Source organism: Hippichthys cyanospilos, chromosome 9, assembly GCF_059441005.1.
Source record: "Hippichthys cyanospilos isolate Australia breed blue-spotted pipefish chromosome 9, RoL_Hcya_1.0, whole genome shotgun sequence".
Lineage (NCBI taxonomy): Eukaryota > Metazoa > Chordata > Actinopteri > Syngnathiformes > Syngnathidae > Hippichthys > Hippichthys cyanospilos.
Genome location: NC_142377.1, coordinates 6364489 through 6388084, shown reverse-complemented (window position 1 = coordinate 6388084; position 23596 = coordinate 6364489). Strand labels below are relative to the sequence as shown.

The 23596-nt window shown below is 39.7% G+C and overlaps 2 protein-coding genes across 7 annotated transcripts in view; both read right to left on the bottom strand.

Annotated features, from left to right (window-relative positions):
- Nucleotides 1-1699, bottom strand: part of magi3b (membrane associated guanylate kinase, WW and PDZ domain containing 3b) — a 144039-nt gene extending 142340 nt beyond the window's left edge. For all 6 annotated transcript variants that reach the window (XM_088423152.1, XM_088423154.1, XM_088423153.1 and 3 more), the window contains exon 1: nt 939-1699. In XM_088423152.1, the coding sequence (XP_088279278.1) occupies nt 939-1245 (307 nt within the window). In that variant the 5' untranslated portion in view covers nt 1246-1699. The remainder of the gene's footprint in view (nt 1-938) is intronic.
- Nucleotides 1700-4363: 2664 nt separating this feature from the next.
- Nucleotides 4364-23574, bottom strand: lrig2 (leucine-rich repeats and immunoglobulin-like domains 2). Its single transcript, XM_088423226.1, has 18 exons — nt 22987-23574; nt 21789-21863; nt 21442-21576; nt 21206-21349; nt 19494-19637; nt 18728-18871; nt 18452-18595; nt 14841-14921; nt 14633-14704; nt 14445-14513; nt 14206-14369; nt 12591-12902; nt 11714-11995; nt 10596-11036; nt 10345-10497; nt 8220-8360; nt 7578-7823; nt 4364-6539 (listed from the first exon to the last, which is right to left on the bottom strand). Exons 1-18 carry the CDS (start codon nt 23172-23174, stop codon nt 6385-6387), a joined length of 3090 nt encoding a protein of 1029 aa, XP_088279352.1. The 5' UTR covers nt 23175-23574; the 3' UTR covers nt 4364-6384.
- Between the last annotated feature and the right edge of the window lie 22 nt (nt 23575-23596).

Below are 23596 nucleotides of genomic sequence, written 5' to 3'. Positions count from 1 at the left end.
CACCTGCTTATTTCACAAAAACACGACTAAGAATATTTTAGGAAGCCTTTCTCAAGTTATTCAATATTCCAGTCAGTGTGACTGGGGACTTCCTCCTGTTGCACAAAAAGGCTCATGAAAGATTTTTTTTTTTTTTCAAAGTTTTACAAACTACATATTTGGTTCATTTCGAAATACAGTTTGCAACATTGAACGCATCAAAACTTGGACAAGCTAAGGAACAACAACAATGTAAAAGAACCAGGTTGCGGAGACTGAAGGCAACAATTAAATCCGTCATTGCAACCATGTGGAACCTGAAAAATCCATGCTGCAGTGAAGACACCACCAGACACAAAAAGAAATAACAGCCACTGCAGTCAAGAAGAGACTGTCAAGTATAATAATTGTAATAGTAGTTCCCAACAAAACGTATCACAGTGCAGAGATGCTAACAAACAAAATCAACGGAATGAAAAGTAGGTGTATGCTGTATTTATTTTTGTGTCTTGATCTCTGTGACTGCATGTTACTCATGAAGACACTGAGGGCAGCAGCAAAAACAAATAAATGAATACATGTGCCTAAAGTCAGCCCGTCTGATATTTGTCTCGCCCTCTTTATATAAATATAATTTGTTGTAACAGTCTTCTTCTGTTTCACTAAATCTATATGTATGCTTTTATATGCACTGCCCCTAGTGGCCAAAGATATCAGAAGGCGCTACGCAATGTAAGCACGAAATCATGATGATGCATTTTTTTAGATTGTATTTCATCATGCTATTAGTGTATGTGTTTATTTATACATGAAAACAACTTTTTTTCCACAGGGGCATACATGATTAATGACGTTTCCGTTCATTTCGGTGGGGAAGGACAGCTTGAGAATGTCAAACACAACAGTGACCGCCTTGAGTGCGTTCGAGAAAAAGAAAAGGAAAAGTTGACGTGACTCACCGGGTTTGACCGTCTTCAAGCGAACCGGTTCCCGAAAGTGTCGTATGACAGCCAGCGTGTCCCGGTTGGTAAGTCCACTGACGGGCGTCCCGTTCACCTCGAGCAGCACGTCGCCGTAGTAAGGCAACTTCCCGACATGGCACACCAGCACGTCCAGCTTCATCTGACCCAGGTGCGGGAACTGGCCCACTTCTGCGCCCCCCAGCACTTCCACCACGGAGCCGAAGTCGCCCAGGTTGCCCCACGACACCGCGCACTCCACCACCTTGCCGGACCAGTGTTTCTTCTTCTTCAAGGTTCTGGACATTTTGCCTTTACCTGTGTGCTTTTACTTGAAATAAAAAGGCTGCCTTTTTTTTTTTTTTAACGTCACGGCCTAATAAACCCGAGCGTGTGATTCTCCAGCTGGGTTCATCTCCCTGAGTGATTCCCACCCTTGGAAGATGTGCCGGAGTGTCATCCGCGCGGTAATTCCAACGAGCGCTCCCTGTGCGTAAAACGCGACGATGCACGGCAGTCACAACGTCACTCTCCTCAGCGGAAGATGTTTGAAAAAATAACTGGCAAAAATAGGACGTCAACGCAGCACGTTTGGATCACAGCGCGGCAACGAGCAAGGACGCGTGTAGGCGAGTGGGCGGGCGGCTCCACATGCGTGTGCTCCGTCCAAGTCCGGCCCGCGGGAGTGGAGGTATGTGATTCCGCAGCAGGTTTGAACACACCTGGCACCGCCAAGACTCGTTCCAGCCTGGGCTCTCTCCGGAACAGCACGCCCCCTTTTAGTTGCTGTGCGCACTGACGCCTTTCGCGCTTGCGTGGCCGCTGCTGCTTGCGCCCTCTTGTGGAGAAACGCTGCGTAGATGCAACTATCCTCAATATCACCCTTCAAATTGATCACTCGGTTGAAAGGCGGATTAATAGTGGCGGTCCTAATTTAAATCCACCCCGTGCGACAAACGCATATGCACGCACGTGTACAACATCTTGCTATTTTCTCAGCCAAATTTATGATGCGGATGTTGCTTTTATGAGCTGGGATGACTTTCGGTTCACAGCAGTGTATTTTCAAGTTAATAGTTTCAATTCTTTAATCTCACAATGTTTGAGACCAATTGAAGGTGTTTCCATAATTTTAAGTGTCACTGATGTGTATACACAAACAGGCAGTGTATAATTTAAAAATCTCCCTCCTACTGAAAAGCATAAAAATCATTCAATTATATGGCTAGTGCTAACAGATGATGAGAAAATGTAACTACTTTATATATAAATGTACTGTCGGTTCTTTATCCTTTGATAGGAGGTGAGCTACAGACGTCTAAATTCAATACATCTGTTTTATACTACCCACAGGTGGTGAAAGAACCAAATTTTTGTCAAATTATGATCTTGCTGTTCAAGTCTGCTTTCTGGAAACTTTTCTTTCTCCAGGACATCCTTGCAAAAGAGATGTAAACTCAATGGATCTATTCCTGGTTAAATAAAGGTTTAAAAAAATGGGCAGTGGCACAATAGGCTAAGTGCTGTGCCCCCCCCCCCCCCCCCCCCCCAAAAAAAAAAAAAAAAACAACGTTTATTTCTACTGAATGATGTAACTTCTTTACTTTGTTTATGGTGTGCAAATTTTCCTCATTCAACAAAATAATATTTAGAAAAATAAGCATAATAAAGACAGTGTAAACGTTTTCATGTTTATTTTTTCAGGCAGAGCCTGGAACAGATTATAGGCATTTAAATAGAAAAATGATTTGAGATGCGAGTGATGTTAGGTTTGTTTCTCAAGCGCCACCTAATGACGTAGCCATTGCGCAATTTAATGCTCCAATTCCCACAAGATTCATTTTTGTTGGCCCCACTCCGCATTACATACATATTTTGTGTTGCCTGCATTTAACATCATTCAAGTGCATGACAAAATCTACCTTGAATTCTCATTACTTCTCTTTTTATCTGTATTTTTTGTTTGTTTTTGTTGCCATACATGCATAATTCATGCGTTTAATGAGTTTGAGGAGTGTTGTATAATTGTAAACACTGGCACCGCAGGATGTTTTTGTTCTTCAAATTTTGTAAAAAATTACAAAGAGTGGTTTGGTGTAAGGTATAAGGACTGTACACAATAAATGTCCTTCATTTTTACGGTTGTCAGATAAGTGGTGACGTATACGCTTGAATGGAGCATCTTGGTGTCAGCATTTTGAATCACAGCACAGTCATATGTCAATGATGTCATCCGAAGTTCATTAAAGGTGGTGCCATAACCCGGGGTGTTGGATGCACTTAGAGATGCCCCTTATGTTGCGGCTAAAATTTTCACCACTAGGGCTGCAATTTATTATTGTTATAATAATGTGTTTTAATAATCTAATCTTGAATAATCTAATTAATCGGTTGATTATTTATGTTGGTTCACTGATGAAACGGGTATTAAAAAACATGAGTTGATTCCCATCCATTTATTCAAAATCAGGGCATTATTTGCAGAAAATTCATGAAGGCAAATTATTTAAGTTCAGTTCTTGGTTTTGTTTGGGTCCATAATGTCGGAAAAATCAACAAAAAAATGTTAAATGTTTTTCAAATACAAACAGGTTTGTTTTGAGAACAAGTGCACTAACACACATAAAGATGTCTGCTTTCATAGAGTACTTCAGAAATCAGATTTACTCGCGAGCAGGGCAGCAACTAACGAGTATTTTAGTAATTGATAAACCTGTCCATCAGTGAATCAGCTAAATAAAGTTTTGCTTTTAATTTAAAAAACAAAAAAAATAAGGCAATCCTTCAAAAACCCTGTACAGTGGACGTACATCAATGATTTAAGACTCAATTTTTGGTTTGTCATAACGACAAAAAAAAAAGCAAAAATGCTGATCATTGCTGCAAAGTAAATGCTATTTATTTTTAGAATGATTCAAAACAAAAGTGATAAGTCTGCTTCATAGAGAAATGCAGGTATCTGAAATTTATTTACTGTTGAGAAACTGTAATTCCCAGCATTTGGTCAGAACCGTGATCTATCTCAGAACTAATATGATCTATTAGTCAATTAGTTACTGCACCTCTAGTTTCAATTAATTTCAGAAACTTGGAGCATTTTAAATTATACATGGTCTCAAAGATTAATGTTTAATTTTAAATGATACATGGTCTCAAAGATTGATATATAAATTAATAATCTAACGATTACAGTTCATTAATAGTTTACTTATTGCACACACACATATGTGTGTGTGTATATATATATATATATATATATATATATATATATATATATATATATATATATATATATGTCACATTGATTCATCTTGAAGTTAAAAACTATTATTTTATTTAAATGGTAAAATGAATGAATGAATGAATGAATGCACATTAAGAGTAAACAGCGGTCACACTGACACTGTTTAAATTACACACAGCTGTTCCGTGGTGTCTTGTGTATAACAACACAATTTATGTTTATTGTCTGTAACTATGTAACGAAAATTGCTTTCATTTTAAACATGCTTTAGACAATGCACATGATTCAAAAATAGAATTGGAAAATAAAAAAACAACATGTTTATATATATATATATAAAAAAAAAGAAACAGCACAGATTGCCAGGGCATATTTGTTTGAAGATGGTAAACTTTGGTGATAGGGGAACAAAGTGACATTGAGATAACAATTTGTAATTGAAATACAGAAAAGGGTCATAGTAGACCCAAGAAAATGACATTAGTACAACTGGAATGTGTAGAATACTATTCTTAAGAATTACAAAAAATAAAACTGAATATTCAAAAATGTAAATGCAGGTAAGGCTTCGGAGGTTTGACTGCTTACATAAACAAATGATGGAATGGGAAGGACGCGGAAAATGTGACTGCAAGACTTGAGACTGTCCAGTTTAAAACGGCGGTGGCATTAACTTTTGCGGCATGGAAACAAAAAGTGCAATGTCAGCAGAAGAGGAACAAAATCCAAGTGCAAAAAGGTGACATACAGTATGTCATTGTTTCAGTTCTGCATGCTGCATTAGATGTAATGACATAAAAAGTGAGAAAACAGTGGCGCCTCCTCAAAACAAAGTCGTACACGTCAGAATCTGAAGAATATTTTACGGAGGACTTTGCGCCTCAAAAAGCCTGTCCAATGACTGATATTTTTTTTATAAGTCTTTCACGAGGTTCATTTCTCAACTCTTCTGTGTAGTTTGCATGTTCTTTCAATATTTGGGTGGGCTTCCCTCCGTAAGTGGAAAAAAACATGTACATTAGGTTCATCAAAGGCTAGAGCTTTTTTACAGTCTGTGTCCTGCAATCGGCAGTCAACAAACCCAGGGTGCACCAGGCGCTTTGATCTCACCAACCGTCAGCTGAGAAAGGCTGCAGATTATTTATGACCTTGATGAGGAAAAGCGCATGATATAGTGGTCATCTTGGATGTCACTTAAAAAGATGTAAACCAGGGTAAAATGACAAGTACCGACCTTTTTTTTTCTGCAAAAAGATGTACCGTATTTTCCGCACTATAAGGCGCACCGGATTATAAGGCGCACCCTCAATTAATGACATATTTGAAAACATTTTCAATCACAATATAGTAATACTCAAAGTCATAATAATGACTCAATAACTCCAAACTCTCAATAGCATAATAACTCCATGTCAATATGACCAAACTTGTTCATCTGTAAACACACAACAGAAACAGGTAAAGATGACTTTATCGGTTCGTTCCCCATCTACGAATCCCAATCTCAATATTGATCCATATATAAGGCGCACCTGATTATAAGGCGCACCATCAGCTTTTTAAAAAAATTAAGGCTTTCAGGCGCGCCTTACAGTGCGGAAAATACGGTACTCTATATCATAAGCCTGTACATACGTGTATAAAACAATACATTCTATTTCATTTTTTCACAGTGCCAAAACATTTTCTCAGCGCGTGGATGGTGGGTTCAGCAATGATAAAAGATCACTGTTAAATTAAGTGCCTGTGAGCAGTGAAGGTAACGTGGATCAGTGCGTATGTCGCCTTGACGGAGGAGACAATGTAATATAAAATATAAAACCATGATTGTCGCTTCAAATAAAAAAAAAGGTCCTCCCGTTCGGTAAACTGCTTGAAAACGAAGGCTGGGTGGCTGCGTAAGGCCAAAGTTATATTCTTATGCAACGTTAACACACACCACATTGTGGCGTCACTGTCACTACACAGTCTTCAGTTGGCGACCTGTCGCTGCTTGGTGATATCTCAAGGGCGCTCCCGTCATATTGCGCGCCAAACCGTCCCTCAAATCTTACATTCAAGACGTCCTCGGAAATGGCGGGCAGAGGTCGCTTTCACTCAGTGAGAAGAGAGCCATGCGTCAACACTCCGAGAGTTTCTTTGGCAGAGTGCTGGAGGAGGTAGTGGGTGCTGCAAAGGGCTGGGTGGTGGGAGCGGGGCGGTCTATGTGGGTGTTCGGTGGTCCTGAGCGTTAGTCCTTTTGGGGGGTGGTCTGTGGTTGTGCGCGCTGGCCGCTCCATCCCCCTGCGGGGGGAGTGTCCGGCCCGCTTGGGGCTTTGCGTTTTGCCTGTCGCCCCACATCGGGTTGCTGAGGAAGTCTACAAACGGCCCAGAGAGGACGTAAAAGAGGTGTCAACAATTACTGGAAGTTCAGAGAACGTATGGGATATTTGTTTGTATTTCTAATGATTTGTTCATAAATAGTTAAAGTATTTGTCCAAACACCAGGTGGGAAACTAAACAACCAAGTCTAACTTTTGTTGCCGGCTTATTTCTTCAAATGTGCCTGCTGTTGCAAGTTTTAGTATCTCACAATTGTTCAACGTTACTCATTATTATCCCCTATAGTCTCTTAGGGCGTGACTTGTCAGCTTGGATAGGTTACGGTCTGCCACTTTCAAATGACAGCTGCCAGCACAGATGAGCACTAGCTAACAACGATAAAATCTAACTTCTTGTCCCTGCACAGCGCAAGATTTTGTTTCGGCAGTGAGCTGCCATTCAACGAGAGGAAACATCTCAGTTGCACCTGAGAAATGAGCCTGACACCTTTTATATGCAACATGCAAGGATCGGCATGGTGACTTACAAGAAATACAAACACCTGATGATGATGTTCTGTCCGCATGAGAGAAAATAAAATGTGTTTACTGTCTTTATGCCCATTCTTCGAATGCGTATTATAATTCATGACCCTTGGGAGTATTTTGACAAAAGCATGTGGAAACATATTCAAAATATATTCCTCAAATGGATTGGATAGAAAATCTACAAAGCAAAATGATAGTTTTGCTTCACTGTTTGCTAGACCATGCTAATCGCTTCATATTGACATTTTCTCTGCTGCCTAATAGGCCAGACAAGTCTGAATATCGAGCGTTAACACTCTGAGGGAAGGTGGTAATCCAAAACACAAATTTTTACAAACTATTTCAAATGCATATAAGGAAGAAGAAACAATTGCTTAAATGGGCATTGAAATACTTATTGAAAAGGGGTACGTGGCACATTCGGTTACCGCAACACTATTTTTCATTCTTTTATTGGCCTAGAAGTGTTTTCCATACAAACATTCGCTAAAACTCCATTGTCAATGAAAGACACTTGCAAGTTGGAGTTTAGCGTACATTTCTTACCAGTTGCGCAGTCTTCTGTTGATGCGTGGGCGCCCGGCCTCTCCGAGTCTTGTTTGCAGATGAGGCGCTCCAGGGTGACGTCCTCTCTCCGAGGGCGCTCACTGAAACTCCCCTTGAAGCCCGGCACATCTTTGTCCAGTGCCTCATCTCCGCTCAGATAGGCGTAAGGGCAATAGTCCCGAGTGTGAGAATAGATGTTGGCGTTGTCGTAGCAGTCGGAGCAGATGACGAGAGAACCTGCGGTGCCTTTTGATTCAAGACATTAGAATTACATTAGGGTATGCTGTGTCACCATCGATCCTATTGGACTTTTTATTTTTTAAACAGTTCAAGCGTCCCAATCAAGTTCTGAGAGCGTTAAAGCTATGTACCCATAGTCACTGTTTTCTATGTCCTAAATATGTTTTTGCGTGTTCTATGATGGCATCTCTCTGCTTCCGTGGTTCAACTTCCAACTTGCATTATTTAGCTGTGTTAACTCAACTATGATCAATTTTATTTGGTGCAGTTTCTTGTGACACTTGGAATCCCATTTGTAGATTTTAACCATTTCTTTGCAGTTTCGCGGACAAATTCGTGAAGAGGTTTTAGATGGAATACAAATGACTGTAAAAGCAAAAGATACCCATATGACAAGCAGACCTGAGGGGGCTCCAGCTGCTCCGTCACGAGGCTCCCCGGGCTGGAAGCTGCTACGCCCCGTCAAGAGAGAGCCAACCCTACAGTGAAGCCGTCCGTTACTGTCCATTTCCACCTCGCTGCCTGCGTCCCCGTAACACACACCTGGAAAAAACACGGGACAGTCAATATCCAACCTTCTGGAATATTTTATGAGAGAGCCTGCATCCGAAAAAAAGAAAAAGAAAAAAAACCCCACAGTATTTCCTTCCATTGCCACATGGATCAAAGACAGATCTATCTACTGCCAAGACGAAAGGACGCTTCTGTCCTGTCTAGAGGAAATAAAAACCTGAGTGGCAGTGAATCTCTCAAATTTCAATTATAACACATCCCACCATATGGCGCGAGCCCCTTGGCAAAATATCTGAAGCAAATAGTCTTGCTTTTTAACTCCAGCAGATTGCATTTTTATCTTTGTGTATGTTATGTTAAGTTGATTTTTTTCTGCAATTTTATTCTTAATTGCCCTTGGGGGCTAAATACTTGGACTCAATTGAACATTCTCAAACCTGGGTTTTAAGTCATTATACGAATGACTTAATTTCCATTTTTTGACGTATGAAAACCCTTCTCACAAGAACTGATCACATATGAACAGTGGGCAAGCCGGTTTAGCGCTAAGCGTTGCCATATAGCCCTCCAGGAATAAGCGTTATAGCTACTGCAGATGCTTTTCTTATTTTCTTTTTAACAATTCATAGCGACTTAGTGTGACTTGTCCACACTAATATGCTGCTGATTGGTGAGCTTGGTTGAAAAAAGCCCCCTAAAACCTCCCAGCTTTGCTGATCCGAAATCATGTCATCTTAGATTGCAATTTCGGTCCCTCGCTGCAGCTGCTGAATAATTTAGGAGCGTTTTACTGACTCCCTCACCAAAAATTGTTTTATCAAATTTATTTCAAATGATTACACGCCACATTCACGCGTGATGGTGGCAGACTATATTTAGCACATCTGCCTCACAGTGTAGAGGCCATAAGTTTACATATGGCTCATAGGTGTACCTCACCTACTGCCTGAAGAAAGATGAGATAGGCTCCAGCACACCAGCGATCCTCATAAGGAAAAACGGTTAAGATCATGAATGGATGGCTGGATATTGCATTATAAAGTGCAGGTATTATGTTTGTCAACTTGACCTCGACGTCTTGAGGATTTACTGTAGTATGTGTGATTTTGCATGTGTATGCTGTAGGCATGGGTCGCAAACTGTGTTGACTGTTTACCACGGTGCTAAAAAGTCAAGGTTTCAATAATCGCTTATGTATCCGGTAATGAGCACTTTTCTTCTTTGCTTATTATAACAAAGGGGGCGTTCAAATGGAGCAGGATATGGATGGCTTCTTGGTTGATTGCAGTTGACTCAGCTAGCTGCCTTTTTGAAAATAATTAGATGGCAATGTGTTTTTTTTTTTTTAATCTTCCTGGCATGCAATGCATGAAGGATAAGGGTCTTAACATAAGTTAAGACATAAGTCTTTGTCTTAACCCCTTCGAACCAAAGCAGAATGCTGGGGTACATGACACGTGTGTGTCTATAAATTAATAAATAAGATGAATTAGTTGAAGTCACCCACTTCTGGTAGATGATTGGAAGAAGCTTTACTAATGGAAAATCAAGTTATGACGTTTAGCATGCCTTCCCTGTCCTTTCCATGTCCTCTTAATTCATGGCTCTCAATACGAGACTAAAAAAAGGCAAACAGTTGCTTATCTTTGATCAAAAACACCAAAGTTGTGCTCAAGAACTTGTTTTCTATATGACTTTAAAGTTGAAAGGATTAATAGCTTTTTTTTTTGAAAATATCTATTTTGTATCTATTTTGTTTAAAATGTGATCAATGGAAAAAGCATAGAGCTGTGATGTTTTTGCTCAGGGTTATCATACTTTCAGAATATGATTATCACCCCATGCCTAGTATGCATGTCACGTGGTCTGACCTAGTAAGTGATAATGGCAATTTTTTTTGGCGGGGGGGATGGGGAGGGCGGGTTACAGTGCTACAAAAAAAAGGAGGGGAGTAAGCTTTACAAAGACACATTGACAAGAAACAGATGTGTGCTGTTTAAGAGTGTTGGCTTACTGTCTGTGCCCTTGTACACGTATCCATTGGAGAGAGGAGGCATCAGCTGCTGGTGGCTGCCGGCCTCAGAGTTGCTGTAGCCTTCCGGAGGTTCGGACAAAGTCCCTTGGGAAGAGAGATAGCTGGGGATGTCCGGTGGTAGATTCATGTCATCTGAGGAAGGAAGATGGCACATTGCAATGTGAAATAACTCACAAGCTGTCAATAATTCTCATCTTTTGGAGAGGGGGGGGCTACTAACATATACTAACCTGTGTTGGTTATACTGTAGTCTTCACTCTTCCGGCGCATGTGATATATGACAATGACCCACACCAGAGAGGTGCCCACCACGCAGCACACTACCACGATCACCACAATGCCCACGGTAGTCCAGCCATCCTGGTCGTACCCAACACCAGTGTCGCAGTTGGGTGATGGCGAGACCCCAAGGTAGATGTGGCCGCGCTCAGTCCCAAGTGTGTTGGACATGATGCAAGTGTATTTCCCTGCATCACTGGGGCCGGCGTCGACTATGATTAGTAGCTGGTTGGCGGCGGCAAAGAAGTGGCGCTCCGTGAGCACCAGGGGACCGTCGTCTTTGGTCCAGTTTAAGCGTGGGGCGGGGCTGCCTCCAGCTATGCATTGCAGCACGGCTGTTTCACCTCTTGCCACAGTTCTGTCCTCCAGGGGCCGCATAAACGAAGGAGTTTCTGCAATAGATGATGTCATTGCTTTATGAAGTCATTCTTACCAATTTAGTGTGCCTCTTGATTAATTCTAAAATTATTCCAGTATTCATTACTTTGTTAATCTATATATGCCAACAATGTATAGTGATGGGCACAATACTGTGTTCTTTCAGTGGCTAGCAAAAGGTACAAGTGTACTGCATAGCTGTGTATTTACCCGTAGACATTCACATTAGAGATCACCGGGAAGTTTAAAAGTGATACATTACTCATTTAGCCATTTTCAGCAGCACAAGATTAATCTTTTATTTATAGGTGATTTGATATCTTCATTATTTTTCATGTACAATGAATACCTTTAAAATACTTTGACACTTGCTGCAGACAGAAAATCTTGCACAATGTCCCTTGAACATGTAGTTCTAAAGTTGAATAACTTACACACGGCTGGCACAGCACTTTGTTTTAAATATTCTTTTCATCCAAAACTGCTTTACACTGGTCAGGGAGAAATTCCATGACAACATTTTCTCGTTGAAAAAAGGCTGAGGACCACGGCTCGAGACAAGCAGAGTCTCACAGCGCCTTCTCTACAATTTTACCATGTCAACATTTGTATGAACAACATGGATATATAACTAGACAAAAATGGCTGGCTTTTTCAAGCAGCAAGATTCAAGTAGAATTTTACCACTTACCCAGAACAGTAAGTGTGGCGTTGGCAGACAAGCTCCCCGCTGTGTTCTGTGCCGTGCAGCTGTATACTCCCATGTCCTCAGTCTTCACGTTGGCGATGAAGAAGATGTCATCGTCCGGCATCACGTGCATCCTGCGCTCACGCGCGGCAGGGAAGTCTGTGCCACCGTCCTTCTGCCAAGCGATCTGCGGTGATGGATGGCCCTCGGCAGCACATTCCAGCCTGGCCATGGTCCCGGTGCGAATGGTCAGATCCATGGGGGTCTTGAGAAAGGACGGCAGTTCTGTGAAGTGGAAAGATGCGTATGAATTAAGATTTCACATCCCTTGTGTAAAATACAGGGCTTGAGTGATTTATCAAAAAAAACTAAAAAAAATAAATAAATAAAATAAATAAAAAATACTGTATTTTCCGCACTAAAATGCTCACCGGGTTATAAAGTGCACCCTCAATTAATGACATATTTTAAAACTTTTTCCATATAAGACGCACCAAATTATAGGGCTCAAAACTTTTTCAATCACAATATAGTAATATTGTACTCAAATAACAATAACAAGTAATAACTCTAAACTCTCAATAGCATACTAACTCAATGCCAATATGACCAACCTTCTTCAACTGTAAAAACACAAAAGAAACAGGTAAAGCTTACTTTATCAGCTCATTCCCCATCTACGAATCCCAATCTCAATATTGATCCATATATAAGTTGCATCTGATTATAAGGCGCACCATCAGTTTTTTTTTTTTAAAAAAATAAGGCTTTTAGGTGCGCCTTATAGTGCGGAAAAAACGGTAGGTTAGAACAAAGACTTCTGCTATGATTTAAGCAGACACATGCCTAAAACTACTAAAACTATGGCAAACATCCTCACCATTAACAGTGAGCTTGGCTCTATTAGAGTAGTTGGCGCCAAAATGGTTGGACACCACGCACTGGTAGCTTCCCTCGTCTGTGAAGTTGACATTGAGGAGGTGCAGCATGGTGGTGTAGATCAGCTCGCCTTCCTGGTATTGGGCGTAGTTCTGAACTTCAGCATTGTATAGGACCTCGCCATCCTTACGCCATGCCGTGCTCATTGGCGAGTCACTGCTGCTTAACGCAACACAGCTCAAGGTCACGTTGTAGCCGCGCAGCGCCACCGATGTCTCAGGATGAGTAGTGATCCGAGGCTTGGGGAAGTCATCTGTTGATTTAAAACAATGACATTAATTTACTCATTCCGTGACATTAACGACTATAACAACCAACAGTGTTTACTTGACATTCATTTAGGAATCCTCTTCACTACTCACTACTTTAAATTTCTTCCATATGACCAAGGAAGATGCAACAACATCATGTGACACACCAACAGTGTGTTGCAAAGACCAACTTCAAAACACAGCAAATGATACATGGATGAAAATGCAGTAGCCATGGTAGGCTTTTATTTTGATGTCGGCCTTCATGGCCGAAATTGACGAATGCCAACTTTGAGCCCCTTCGACTTTTTTTTTAATCGCCAGTTTTTAGAGCCATTACATCACAAAGCTCCAATATCAACAAACCACCATTAAAAAACAAACAAAAAAAATTCAATCACTGATTATGCAGCATAGGTGTCGAACTCCAGGCCTTGAGGACCGGTGCCCTGCATGTTTTCTAACCTTCTCTCTCAAACACACGATTCAAATGATTAGGATCGTTTTCAAGCTCCTGCAGAGCTTACAAGAAATCACAACACCATAATGCATTAAATGTTAATAACTGGAAATTTCTAAACGTGGTCTTTCTATCAATCCCTTAAAGCTGGTACAGTATATACAGCATCAAGAAGAATAGTGGGGCTTAAATAACTTTGGTTTTGTTTAATTACAATGTATGGTTCATCTAGTCCAGAGGTGTCAAACTCATTTTTGTCGTGGGCCACATTGAAGTCATAGTTTCTGTCAGAGGGCCGGAATAAATCCAAAAATAGTCTAAAAAAGCATCCTTAACAGTCATTGCTTACATTTTTTAGTATTGCAGGTCCCAGGGACCCAACAGTTTCCAGACGTAAACTGAGCACTGGATATTGTAGGCAAAAATGTTGATCATTGTTTTCCAAAGTAAAAACAATTGTCTTATTTTGATTCAACACAAATATTATCAGCCTGCTTTCACTGGGAACCATAGGGATAGGGAAAATATTTACTAATGACAACCTGAAATTTTGAGAATTGACAATTTTAAATGTAAAAAGGAATTTAAAAAGCTATCTAAAGGATGGATAGATTATCACAAATCAAAATTATCTAATAATCGATAAGTTGTCCATTGATCGTTGCACCACTGAGATCAATCTTAGATGTTTATAGTCGTCAATGGCAGTGAATAAGCTAACTAAGCTAATGTTAATGAGTTACATTTAAATTATTTGATACGAATGCACTTGCCGATGCTTTCCACAATTCTAATAGCGCTGAAACGATTTGTTAGATAATTTGCTAAGACACAAAATCACTGACCACAAACCAAGTCTTCCGGGCTGACTGAAAGGACATTGTGACCGAGCAGGCTGGCTGGGTGGGCGCAAATGGCGGAGACAGAATGAAGGAAATTGCTGCTGGTGAGCCAGGGTCCGAGCCACTGCATGTGACAGTCGCACAGCAGGCTGCTTGAGTTTAGGATGCTAGAAAAGAAAAAGAACATGAGTGAGAACATGTATTCATTACTCAAGATTCTTCTTCTTCATCTTTTTACTCACAACACTTTGAGCTTTGTGTGCAGCAATGCCTCGGGATGTATTGACATGATATCATTCCGCCCAAGGTCCCTGGCGAAAATTAAAGACAAATATGCAGATTACAACCAAATCCGCTATTTTGTTGTTGTCAAGATCAACAACAGTGCGCTCTGGGATAGAAGAAGCAGGTGTTCCAATATTTCACTCACAGGTGCTCTAACTCATCCAGACCCTCAAAGGCTTTCTTGGTGATTGACTTGATTTTGTTCTGTTGTAATATTCTAGGAAACACAATGTTTGAATTAATTGCGCGACAAACAACTTCTGTCATACGCATCTAATTGTGAGGCAGTATGTTGCAGAAAACAGACAACTACATCAACACAAACTAATCAGCAAGCATTTCAGTGCCCTCACAATGTGTTCAGCTTTTTCATTCCATCAAATACGCAGATGGAGTCTTCGATGGCCCAAGAAATTTCGTTGTTGCGGATGTCTCTGCCAAAACAAAGAGTCATAGTAATATGTTAGAAACACCAATAAACACGAGCGCTGTTGTATGTAGGCATATGTAGTAACTAGGAGTGTACCCCTTTCCCCCCCAAAATATGTATATAAGTATTCACACAAGAATCAGATTCTCATTACCGTGATTCCCCAAATATAGGACGCAACCTTAATTTTAGGGTCAAATTCTGGTTCTATAGGACACACTAACTATTTGGTGACAATGTAAAAACTTTAGCAAACCAGAATACAATTTGTAAAGTCTTTATATATATTTTTGCGGGTATATATGAAAATGTGCATCTGTGCGTCAGAACTTGGTTTAAGTGGCTGACGGATCAATCTTACTCAAATGGTATATAAAAAAAAAATAAAAAAATAATCATATTTTTAAGTTACCGTTTATAGGACGCACCTTTACTTTTGGCTTTTATTTTTGGGGAAAAAAGTAATCTTAGAATTGGTGAACTACAGTAAGAAAAATTCTGCAAAATGTCCCAAAATCGCTATTATTGATCAAAAAAAAAAAAAGAAATCCACTTCCTGTCAGCTTCCGTATTATGTCACAGGCATGTTGTGTCATGACTTCATGCAGCCCATCTTGGAAAGTCAAGGTAGCCCAGCAGGATGCGCAAAAACAAACAACGAAGGAAATTCAATCATGAAAGGAAAGAATTCCGACATTACAATGTTGCGGAAAATGCTGCAGACAGCGGAGCCAACGTCCGCTATATCATCCCGCTTTACCAAAAAAAACAAAAAATGCTCATTTTAGTCAAGGCACTGCAACGTGTCTAATGTGATGCATGACATCAAAAGCAATGCAGTCTTTCCGCGTTTTGCAAATTCATGTGACACAAAAAAGCCACATGACCGCGAATGTGAATGCAACGTTTCATCCCGCAACTGTTAATGCTTCCAATATGCTTGCAGATGCACAGACTGGCAAATGTTTCAAGCTTTGCTAATACTCTCAATTTAGCTGCTCACTTAAAGTTTATTTTCATATATTCTTGTCATAAATGTACTGAGAATTATTTATCTTTTTCATTTGTCCAACAATTTTTCACCTATTTTGGTACTGCAATTTTCTGTGAAATAACAATGTATCTTTTGTTTTATCGTATTTTATACTATAAAAGCTATACAATTTATGATTTACAACTTAAAGCTTCACAGAGTACCACTTGTTCACAAACCTTTAACAAACATATAAAAACTAAATAAATGCAAAAGATGGCAATTTGGTCTCCTTTTGTTCTGTCCTGCAGACCAGACTGAAGTAGCATGAGGATTCTTTGCAGATCTATAGATTGAAGCAATAGTCATTTTTAATTCAATAGTTTTGAATTGAAAATTTTCAGAATCCAATCAAGACCAAAATCTGAAAATATTTGAATCGCAAGTCATAGATTCCCACCATTAGTACCAACAGAGTTAAGCATGTTGAACTAAGTGTGGAAGCACGTTTCGAAAAAGCAACTTCTAAGGGTATGTGACTTCTAAGCGTGAAGTGACGCAATTGTGATTATTTTTGCCCCAATCCGACCTGTATGATATTTTGATGACAGTGTGAATGACACAAATCCATCCAAATGCAACCCATGCCGTTTGAGCATGTGGTACTAAATCCGATACATATCCGAACTTGTGATAAGCAACTTCAGCCTGAAATGCCAGGCCACATTTATCTGACTTGCAGGTAACAAACAAGCAACAAACGTCACAATTCTGCACTCAAAAAGATGGGAGCAGACTGAAAACACACAGAACAACAGAGGACGAGGCAAAGACAACTCAATAAAGGGATCTCAGGGTGTATTTTGTCTCTATGTCTCTTTCTCTGGCTCAGAGCAAGAGAGTGAGCCACTCGCTTGGAGCAAGTGAGAGAGACGTTGTTGGCACTGCACAAAATACCATGACAAAAAAAAAAAACCCTCATCGTTCCCCTCCTTAATTTACTCCTCAAATTTAACAGGTTGAAAATATTCTGGCTTTCATACAACACAATCACAAAGGCCACACTTCCAGTGCGTCTCTCTTTCGATGAGTGAGAAAGGAATCAATCCCCGGTTCGGCAAAAAAAAAAAAAAAAAAAAGGCTGTTGACGGGCTCACGGCCATGCCGGATGCCTTGCAGGACCGAACTTCTTTTGTCCAGCCCTCCTCACGCTTGGCCACTTCTGAAAGAGCTCCTGCACTCTGCCGATTCGCCTCTCACATGAAAGCACCCATGCTGGTGTGTCAAGCTGTTCTAGCTGACCTCTTTCTAGAGCTGCAAATAATGAGTTCATCACAACCCCTCTTTCCCCTTGCAGATGGGTGTAAGATGAAAATGCTATATTTTATGGAATTAGCTTGCGGTGGTTGCGTCCAAAACAAGGGCCAGGCTTTATAAATTGAGGCAAACTTGACCAGCTTTGGAAACCAAATCTTAAAATACTGCATGGGCAAAGAAAAGCAGCATTTACATTACTTCAAATGGTCATCTAAGAGACATACAGTGGACTTGGTGGATGGATGGTGGATATGACAAGAAACAAGGAAGGAAAAAAATGTGTTGTCGGGTGCTCCTGAATGAAGGCTGAATTTTCACTGCATGTGGGGTAGAGGGGGGGTCACAAGAACAGAATATGATCTCTTCAAATATGCAGAAAAATCTTATGCATGTAGAATATATGCCAAATGGAAGAGCAGCATAAATGCACAGATTCCATCAATCAGTCATCAATTTGAGCTTGATGCCATCAAAAGGCATCAATCAATGACGAAACTATACACATCAGTATGTGGTCATATTAATTAAACAAAATAAATTGTAGATAGTGCGTGGCTAGTTGAGCAATGTATGTAGCCCCAAAAAGTGGGTTGGCAAAAATTTGTGGATCTTTACTGCCAGTGGCCACATGGTGGTGGAAATGTACCAAAAGTATTTGCAAACTGCCACAAAAGCAAAAAAAAAAAAATGGTAGTAGTAAAGAAACCATGTAAGCCAGTGGCCACCTTATTCATGGTAATACACCAAGTGTCTCCAAAAAAAAGCCCCTTCTTTACTCCTTTTTTGACTGGTTTATTGGCTTAAACTCCAAAATTACTAATACTCCGAAAAGTAGGGTTCACTGAAATAGATTTTCCAAAACAAGAACAAAATTAACACATGCAGTGCAAATCGAGCCTAACCAGATGGAAATGAGGATGTGAAAGCAGCACTGAATATATTAATGGGTACAGACCTGAAATTGTGAGCATTCATTTTCTACGATTATTCTCACTTTTCTAAAAGAGATCTACAAGAGCGACACACTAAAGAGTGAAGCAAACAAACCTGCCATGTTCCTTCAGAATGCATGAAACCAAAAATGAGTCATAATATAGTATTCATTATGTAAATTACATTTTTATGTGGGCATGGTTCGTTCCCGTGAGCCCATTGGTGATGTCATTGTGAAAAGTTTAATGTGTGTATTATTCCTTCAGTTATTGACCCAAAAAGCGATTCCTATTTTATGAAGTAAGACTCACAGTGTGCGCAGATTGACCAAACTACTGAACACACGCTCTCCCACGTGGCTGATGGAGTTCTCGCCAAGGTTCAGGCTCTCTAACAGTCCTAATCCCACAAAAGCAGTCTCCTCCAGTCTGGTCAGGCGATTGAAGGACAAGTCTCTATTCAAAACAAACAGTGCATACATATTTAAAGATGAGCTCAAGGAAAGATTGTACTACACAACAGTTGGGTGCTGTTAAATGGCCTTTAAAAAAAGTGGTTATTCCAGATGTAAAGAAAAACACACTCACAGCTCTTCCAGCTTTTGGCAAAACTCCCAGGCATCTGGGCGTACGATGCCCAAAGCATTCTGGCTCACTCGCAGGATACGTAGCATCCGCAGGCCATACAACCAACCTTTGTTCACCTCTGTTAGGTTGTTGTGGTCAAGCTCTCTGCAAGATAAAATGGTGTTTTTGAGTAAAGAAGTAAAAACAACAATGAAACATTTGAGGTTGTTTCTTGTGTGTTGATGTTTTTATTGTTTTTTTAAGCAAAAAATATAAGTACAAATAAGAGTACTATGACAGTACCAGCTTGATAAGCAGTATTGTTAAAAAGCAGTAAAACATTTTTTTACTGATCAGTCCAAGACAAAAATTTAAAAAGGAATAAACAAATTAATCTGTTTATATCAGCCTAATATGCAAAATCTTCGATGTTAGCACTCACATACAAGTAAGTCATTTCAGACTGCTACCATTAGTTTTTCTTGACTTAATTACTGTTATTTTATTCAAGGGCAGTACAAACTCAAGTGTGAGTTTGAATTCATGTAAACTAAATGAAAATATAAATGGGCTATATTTTCTAATGACTACTGTTACTGATTATTGTTCTTCGTTCGCATATTGTCACTGGTCAAGTCTCTTATAAAATTTCTTACTAAAAAAATAAAACCATGATGCCTGCTGATGGAGTGACGGAGAGTTCTCTACACTGCAATCTAAGTATTGTATCAAAAGTGATTAAGTATTGCGTTTGGGACACCCAGAATTGATATCCAATCCTACTCACAATTCTTCCATGCTAATGAGTCCAAAAAAGGCCCCGTCCATGAGCTTGGTGATGCCATTTCTCTGCAACTTCAGTGATCGCAATGCATCCATTCCTTTGAATGTCAGGCTGTCCACAATCTTGATCTTGTTGCGCTTCATTTCACTGGCACAGGGACAAAGAAAGAAGGTGATTTTGTTTTGCTCAGGGACTGTTTTTTAAATGTTTAGCTAGATTTAACGGCAAAAGAAAAAGCAGACGTGTTTCCATGAAAATGCAAAATTGTAATTAAAGGAAGCAGAGAAGAGTGTGAATATAATTCATTCTGACTTTTGACAGAAAATATTTACTGATACACATTTAATTAACGCAATCATAAATACTTCTGGTATGATTTTAACACTTTTACGCTCACCATTACTGTTAAGACCTAAAGATTCAATTAATATGTGTGATATGACTTTCAGGGCATTTCGATGAATCTCCTGTCTCAGTTTAAAGCACTTAAGCCTAAAACAAAAATATGTCGGAGCAGGGAAAAAAAAATCTAAATAAACACATTTTTACATACACTATCATATATAATTGCCTAATTATACATGGCAGTAAGTAGTACAAGCCCACAGTTCCAGCCTCACTTGAACATTTTACATTTTTTATATCTTTTCCCTGACAAAACCTTCTGTATCCTTGCTAGTGCTGGGAATAAAAGTCAGCTGTTGACTTTAAAAATAGTTCGACTTAACGCGTGCTAAATGTGTCGACATCATGACATCACACTATATGAAAAAAAAAATCAAGATGTTAAAAAAACAAAACAAAAACAAATTGTGGGGGAAAAAAAGAACGTTTGTCAAAAAAAAAAGGAAAATCTCTCTCTGGGAACAAAAGATCATCAAGTAATAAACCATTGTTGCAACCATGCTTCCGAGAGGAACTACAAAATAAAAGCGTACCAAAGCCATTTGTGTCATAGATTGTTATGGAACAGTATATTTTGAAGCAGTTGCTGGCCTTATTACAATGTTTAGCTGTTGCACTTATAATGCAATGACTTGGGAGGCAATGCAATCAGGTCCAATAAGCTTAAAGAAAAAGACACATCCCATCCCTATTAGTTACTGCCTGGTACATGTGTCTATCCTGCCTGGGTCATTTTACTCTTCTCTCTCTTGGTAAAAGGAGATGTGATGAGTAGAGAAAGCCTAAGTAAGTCAAGTCAGATTCTGTCTCTCATTGTGGTTGGACTAATCAACAGATGTGAGAGTCAAAGTCCAGATGTGTGTTTACATTCATAAGATGTTTACTAAACCGTGATATCGCTGCAAAAAGAGGAGCTATTAATTTATTATATTGATGCTGAGCAGTAAAGCCTCCCTGGTAGATCACAAGAGATAGGCTGCTGGAAAAGTAGATCTTTACGCAAAAAGGGTTAGTTTTCTTTTTTTTCCTCTCCAGATAATCGAACAGCCCTACTTATGCTACTCTTTCAAATTTCTTCTGAATCCCCCCGAATAAAAATCTATTTTTATCATTGTTGAGCAGTAAAGTCCATCAAGTGTAATTTTATTGTACTAGCATGCTTCGCCGTAATGACTGCCCAAATTTCAAAGATAATGCCTGGCATGAAATCCTGGTGTTCCTTGCCAATTTCAGAGGAAATATGGTTTGTTCTTTTTTTCCAAGCAACTCTTTCCAGTTTTTTTTTTTTTTTTTTAAACAAATATACTTACAGAAACTGCAGACTGGGAAGTTTGAATACTTTAGATGGCAAAACAGTCAATCTGTTCCTGTTGAGTTTCAGCACAATCAAAGAGCTGGAGATGTTATCGAAGCAGCCCGGCTCCAGAATGCTGATCTTGTTATTACTCAAATTCCTGTAAGGTTAAATGACAAACAAAACTAAATTTGTGAAATCTTCTGCTTTTGTAGCCAATAAATCGTGTTGGATCTTATCTTGGGGACTTACAGATATTTTAGCTGCATGGAGGGGAAGGTTCCCACCCTGAGCTCGGAAAGGGAGTTGGACGTCAGGTCCAACGTCTCCAGGGCCTCGTAGGGCAGCAGCTGATGCATCAAGACCTCAGAAATGCGGTTGTGTATTCTAAATCATGCAAGACATACACGTGTGTGAGTCAAGATAGAAAATTGACTGATTACTTATTCATGGAAGCATATTAGGAGAATAAATGAATCAAATAATTGTCTCCTAGTGCCTTCACTGGTGCATCAATATATTAGTAAATTACTATGGATTACAACCTCTATTAAAAATGAAAAGCGTGTACTGTATAGAGAAGGTGATTTAACACTTACAGTGAGAGTGACGTGATGTTGGTGGAGGCTTCTCCAAGTAAGGGGAGGGCTGTCAGTTCATTGTAGTTCATTAAGCTGAAATGAAATTTTTAAAATATTTTATCAGCAGTATTGTTTCAAAAAGTGGCTACAATGTCCTCTAAAAACATTTTCACTGTATATTTTTGAGGACCAATTCAATCATTTCTAATGGCAATACCTGTTTCATTATTTTATTGTTTGATGACACTCAAGTTTAAATGTATATTGCAACAAATATGGATACTTAAACAAAATACATGAAACTTACATTGTATCCCACATACAGTACTTGTGTCTCAGCACTCACATATTCTCAAGTTTTTTGTTTTTCTGGATGAGGCGGCATTTTCGTTCATAAATTTATACTGGGGATTTATCAGCATTTTTTTTAAATAATTTCATAAAAATTAAGAAATAGATAAATTGCCTAACTGCATTTCACCAACTGCCAATTATACACAGATTTCGCAGGCCACCCCAGTTCGTATTTCCCTTGTTGAAGACTGAATCTCTTGTCCATACATTAAATGTGTTATGAACAATGAAGTACTATGATACGGTACTGATGTATTATGTACGTTAATACAATAATAAACAAGACATATACTGTACGCATATTTTGTCTATGTTCTATTATATCTTAGTCAAACATCTGTTCATGAAGTATGTGTGTTATTAGATGGTTCAACAGTAGCGCTCAGAAAATATAGTAGCTATCTTCCATCAACAGTAGCGCTCAGAAAATATAGTAGCTATCTTCCATCATTTAAACTGGCATTGTTTTATACACCCATAGGAATGTCGTGTGAACATTGTAGCTTTGACAATTTAACTTCCCTCAAGGGATGGGCAAAGTATCTTTCTATCAGACTAACTTAACATCCATCCACCTAAATCCCTAATTACGTTTTGAATTCACGCCCTTTCAAACAAAACTAACCAACACACGATCGTTACTTTTTGGACATGATGTTTGTGTGTATACAAGTTACACTTTGACCAAATCAGACACGAGCAATGTTATTCTCAAGCCCCTTGCTACTTTTCATGATTGAAACAAAATCACACACTCTTGCGTTCTTGACATTACAAAAATATGTTAAGGAAGAGCGGGCGTGTTGTGATGTGATCCTCACGCAACTTCAGCGCATCAATGCTAACTTGGCTAACCACTTACACTTGGCTTATCCCTTCCGGTAGCTCAAAGGGAACCGCCGCGAGCCGTCTCCTGTTGCAATCCAAAACTCGGAGCTCATCCGATCCCATGGAACACGAACAAGGAGGCAGACATGTCTGGAGGCCCCAAGCATTCACACAAAGGAGCACGAAGAGGGAGGCCGAGAGAAGGGGCCAGCCTTCCGCCATTTTAAAAGTCTTCCCGCAGGAGTAGCTGTGTAGCTAGGCAGCTAATTCTCTTCCGATCTTCACACCTTCACTATTCGACCGTCGCGCTGCTCCCAAAACCGAAATCGGTCAAGTAGAAACACAATTTAAAGTAGTGACATTATCCCGACTCCGGACGGATTTACTAAGCGAACTTGAGGTCCAGTTTGAGCGCAGCATCTTGGCAGAGATTGCTCCTTTTCTTCTTTCCCAGTGCCTGGAATTCCTTCCGCTCCAACCTGGACAGGCGACTCACATATGCATTCGCCACTGAGTTTTACGTCATGTTTGCGCCCGATTAGAGTGAACCGAATTAAAAGTTCTAAAATGTCCAGCCGGGCTTTTTAATTGCAAGCCTTTTCACTGTCTCTGCGCGTCTTGATAGAACAACAAAAGTGTCTAAA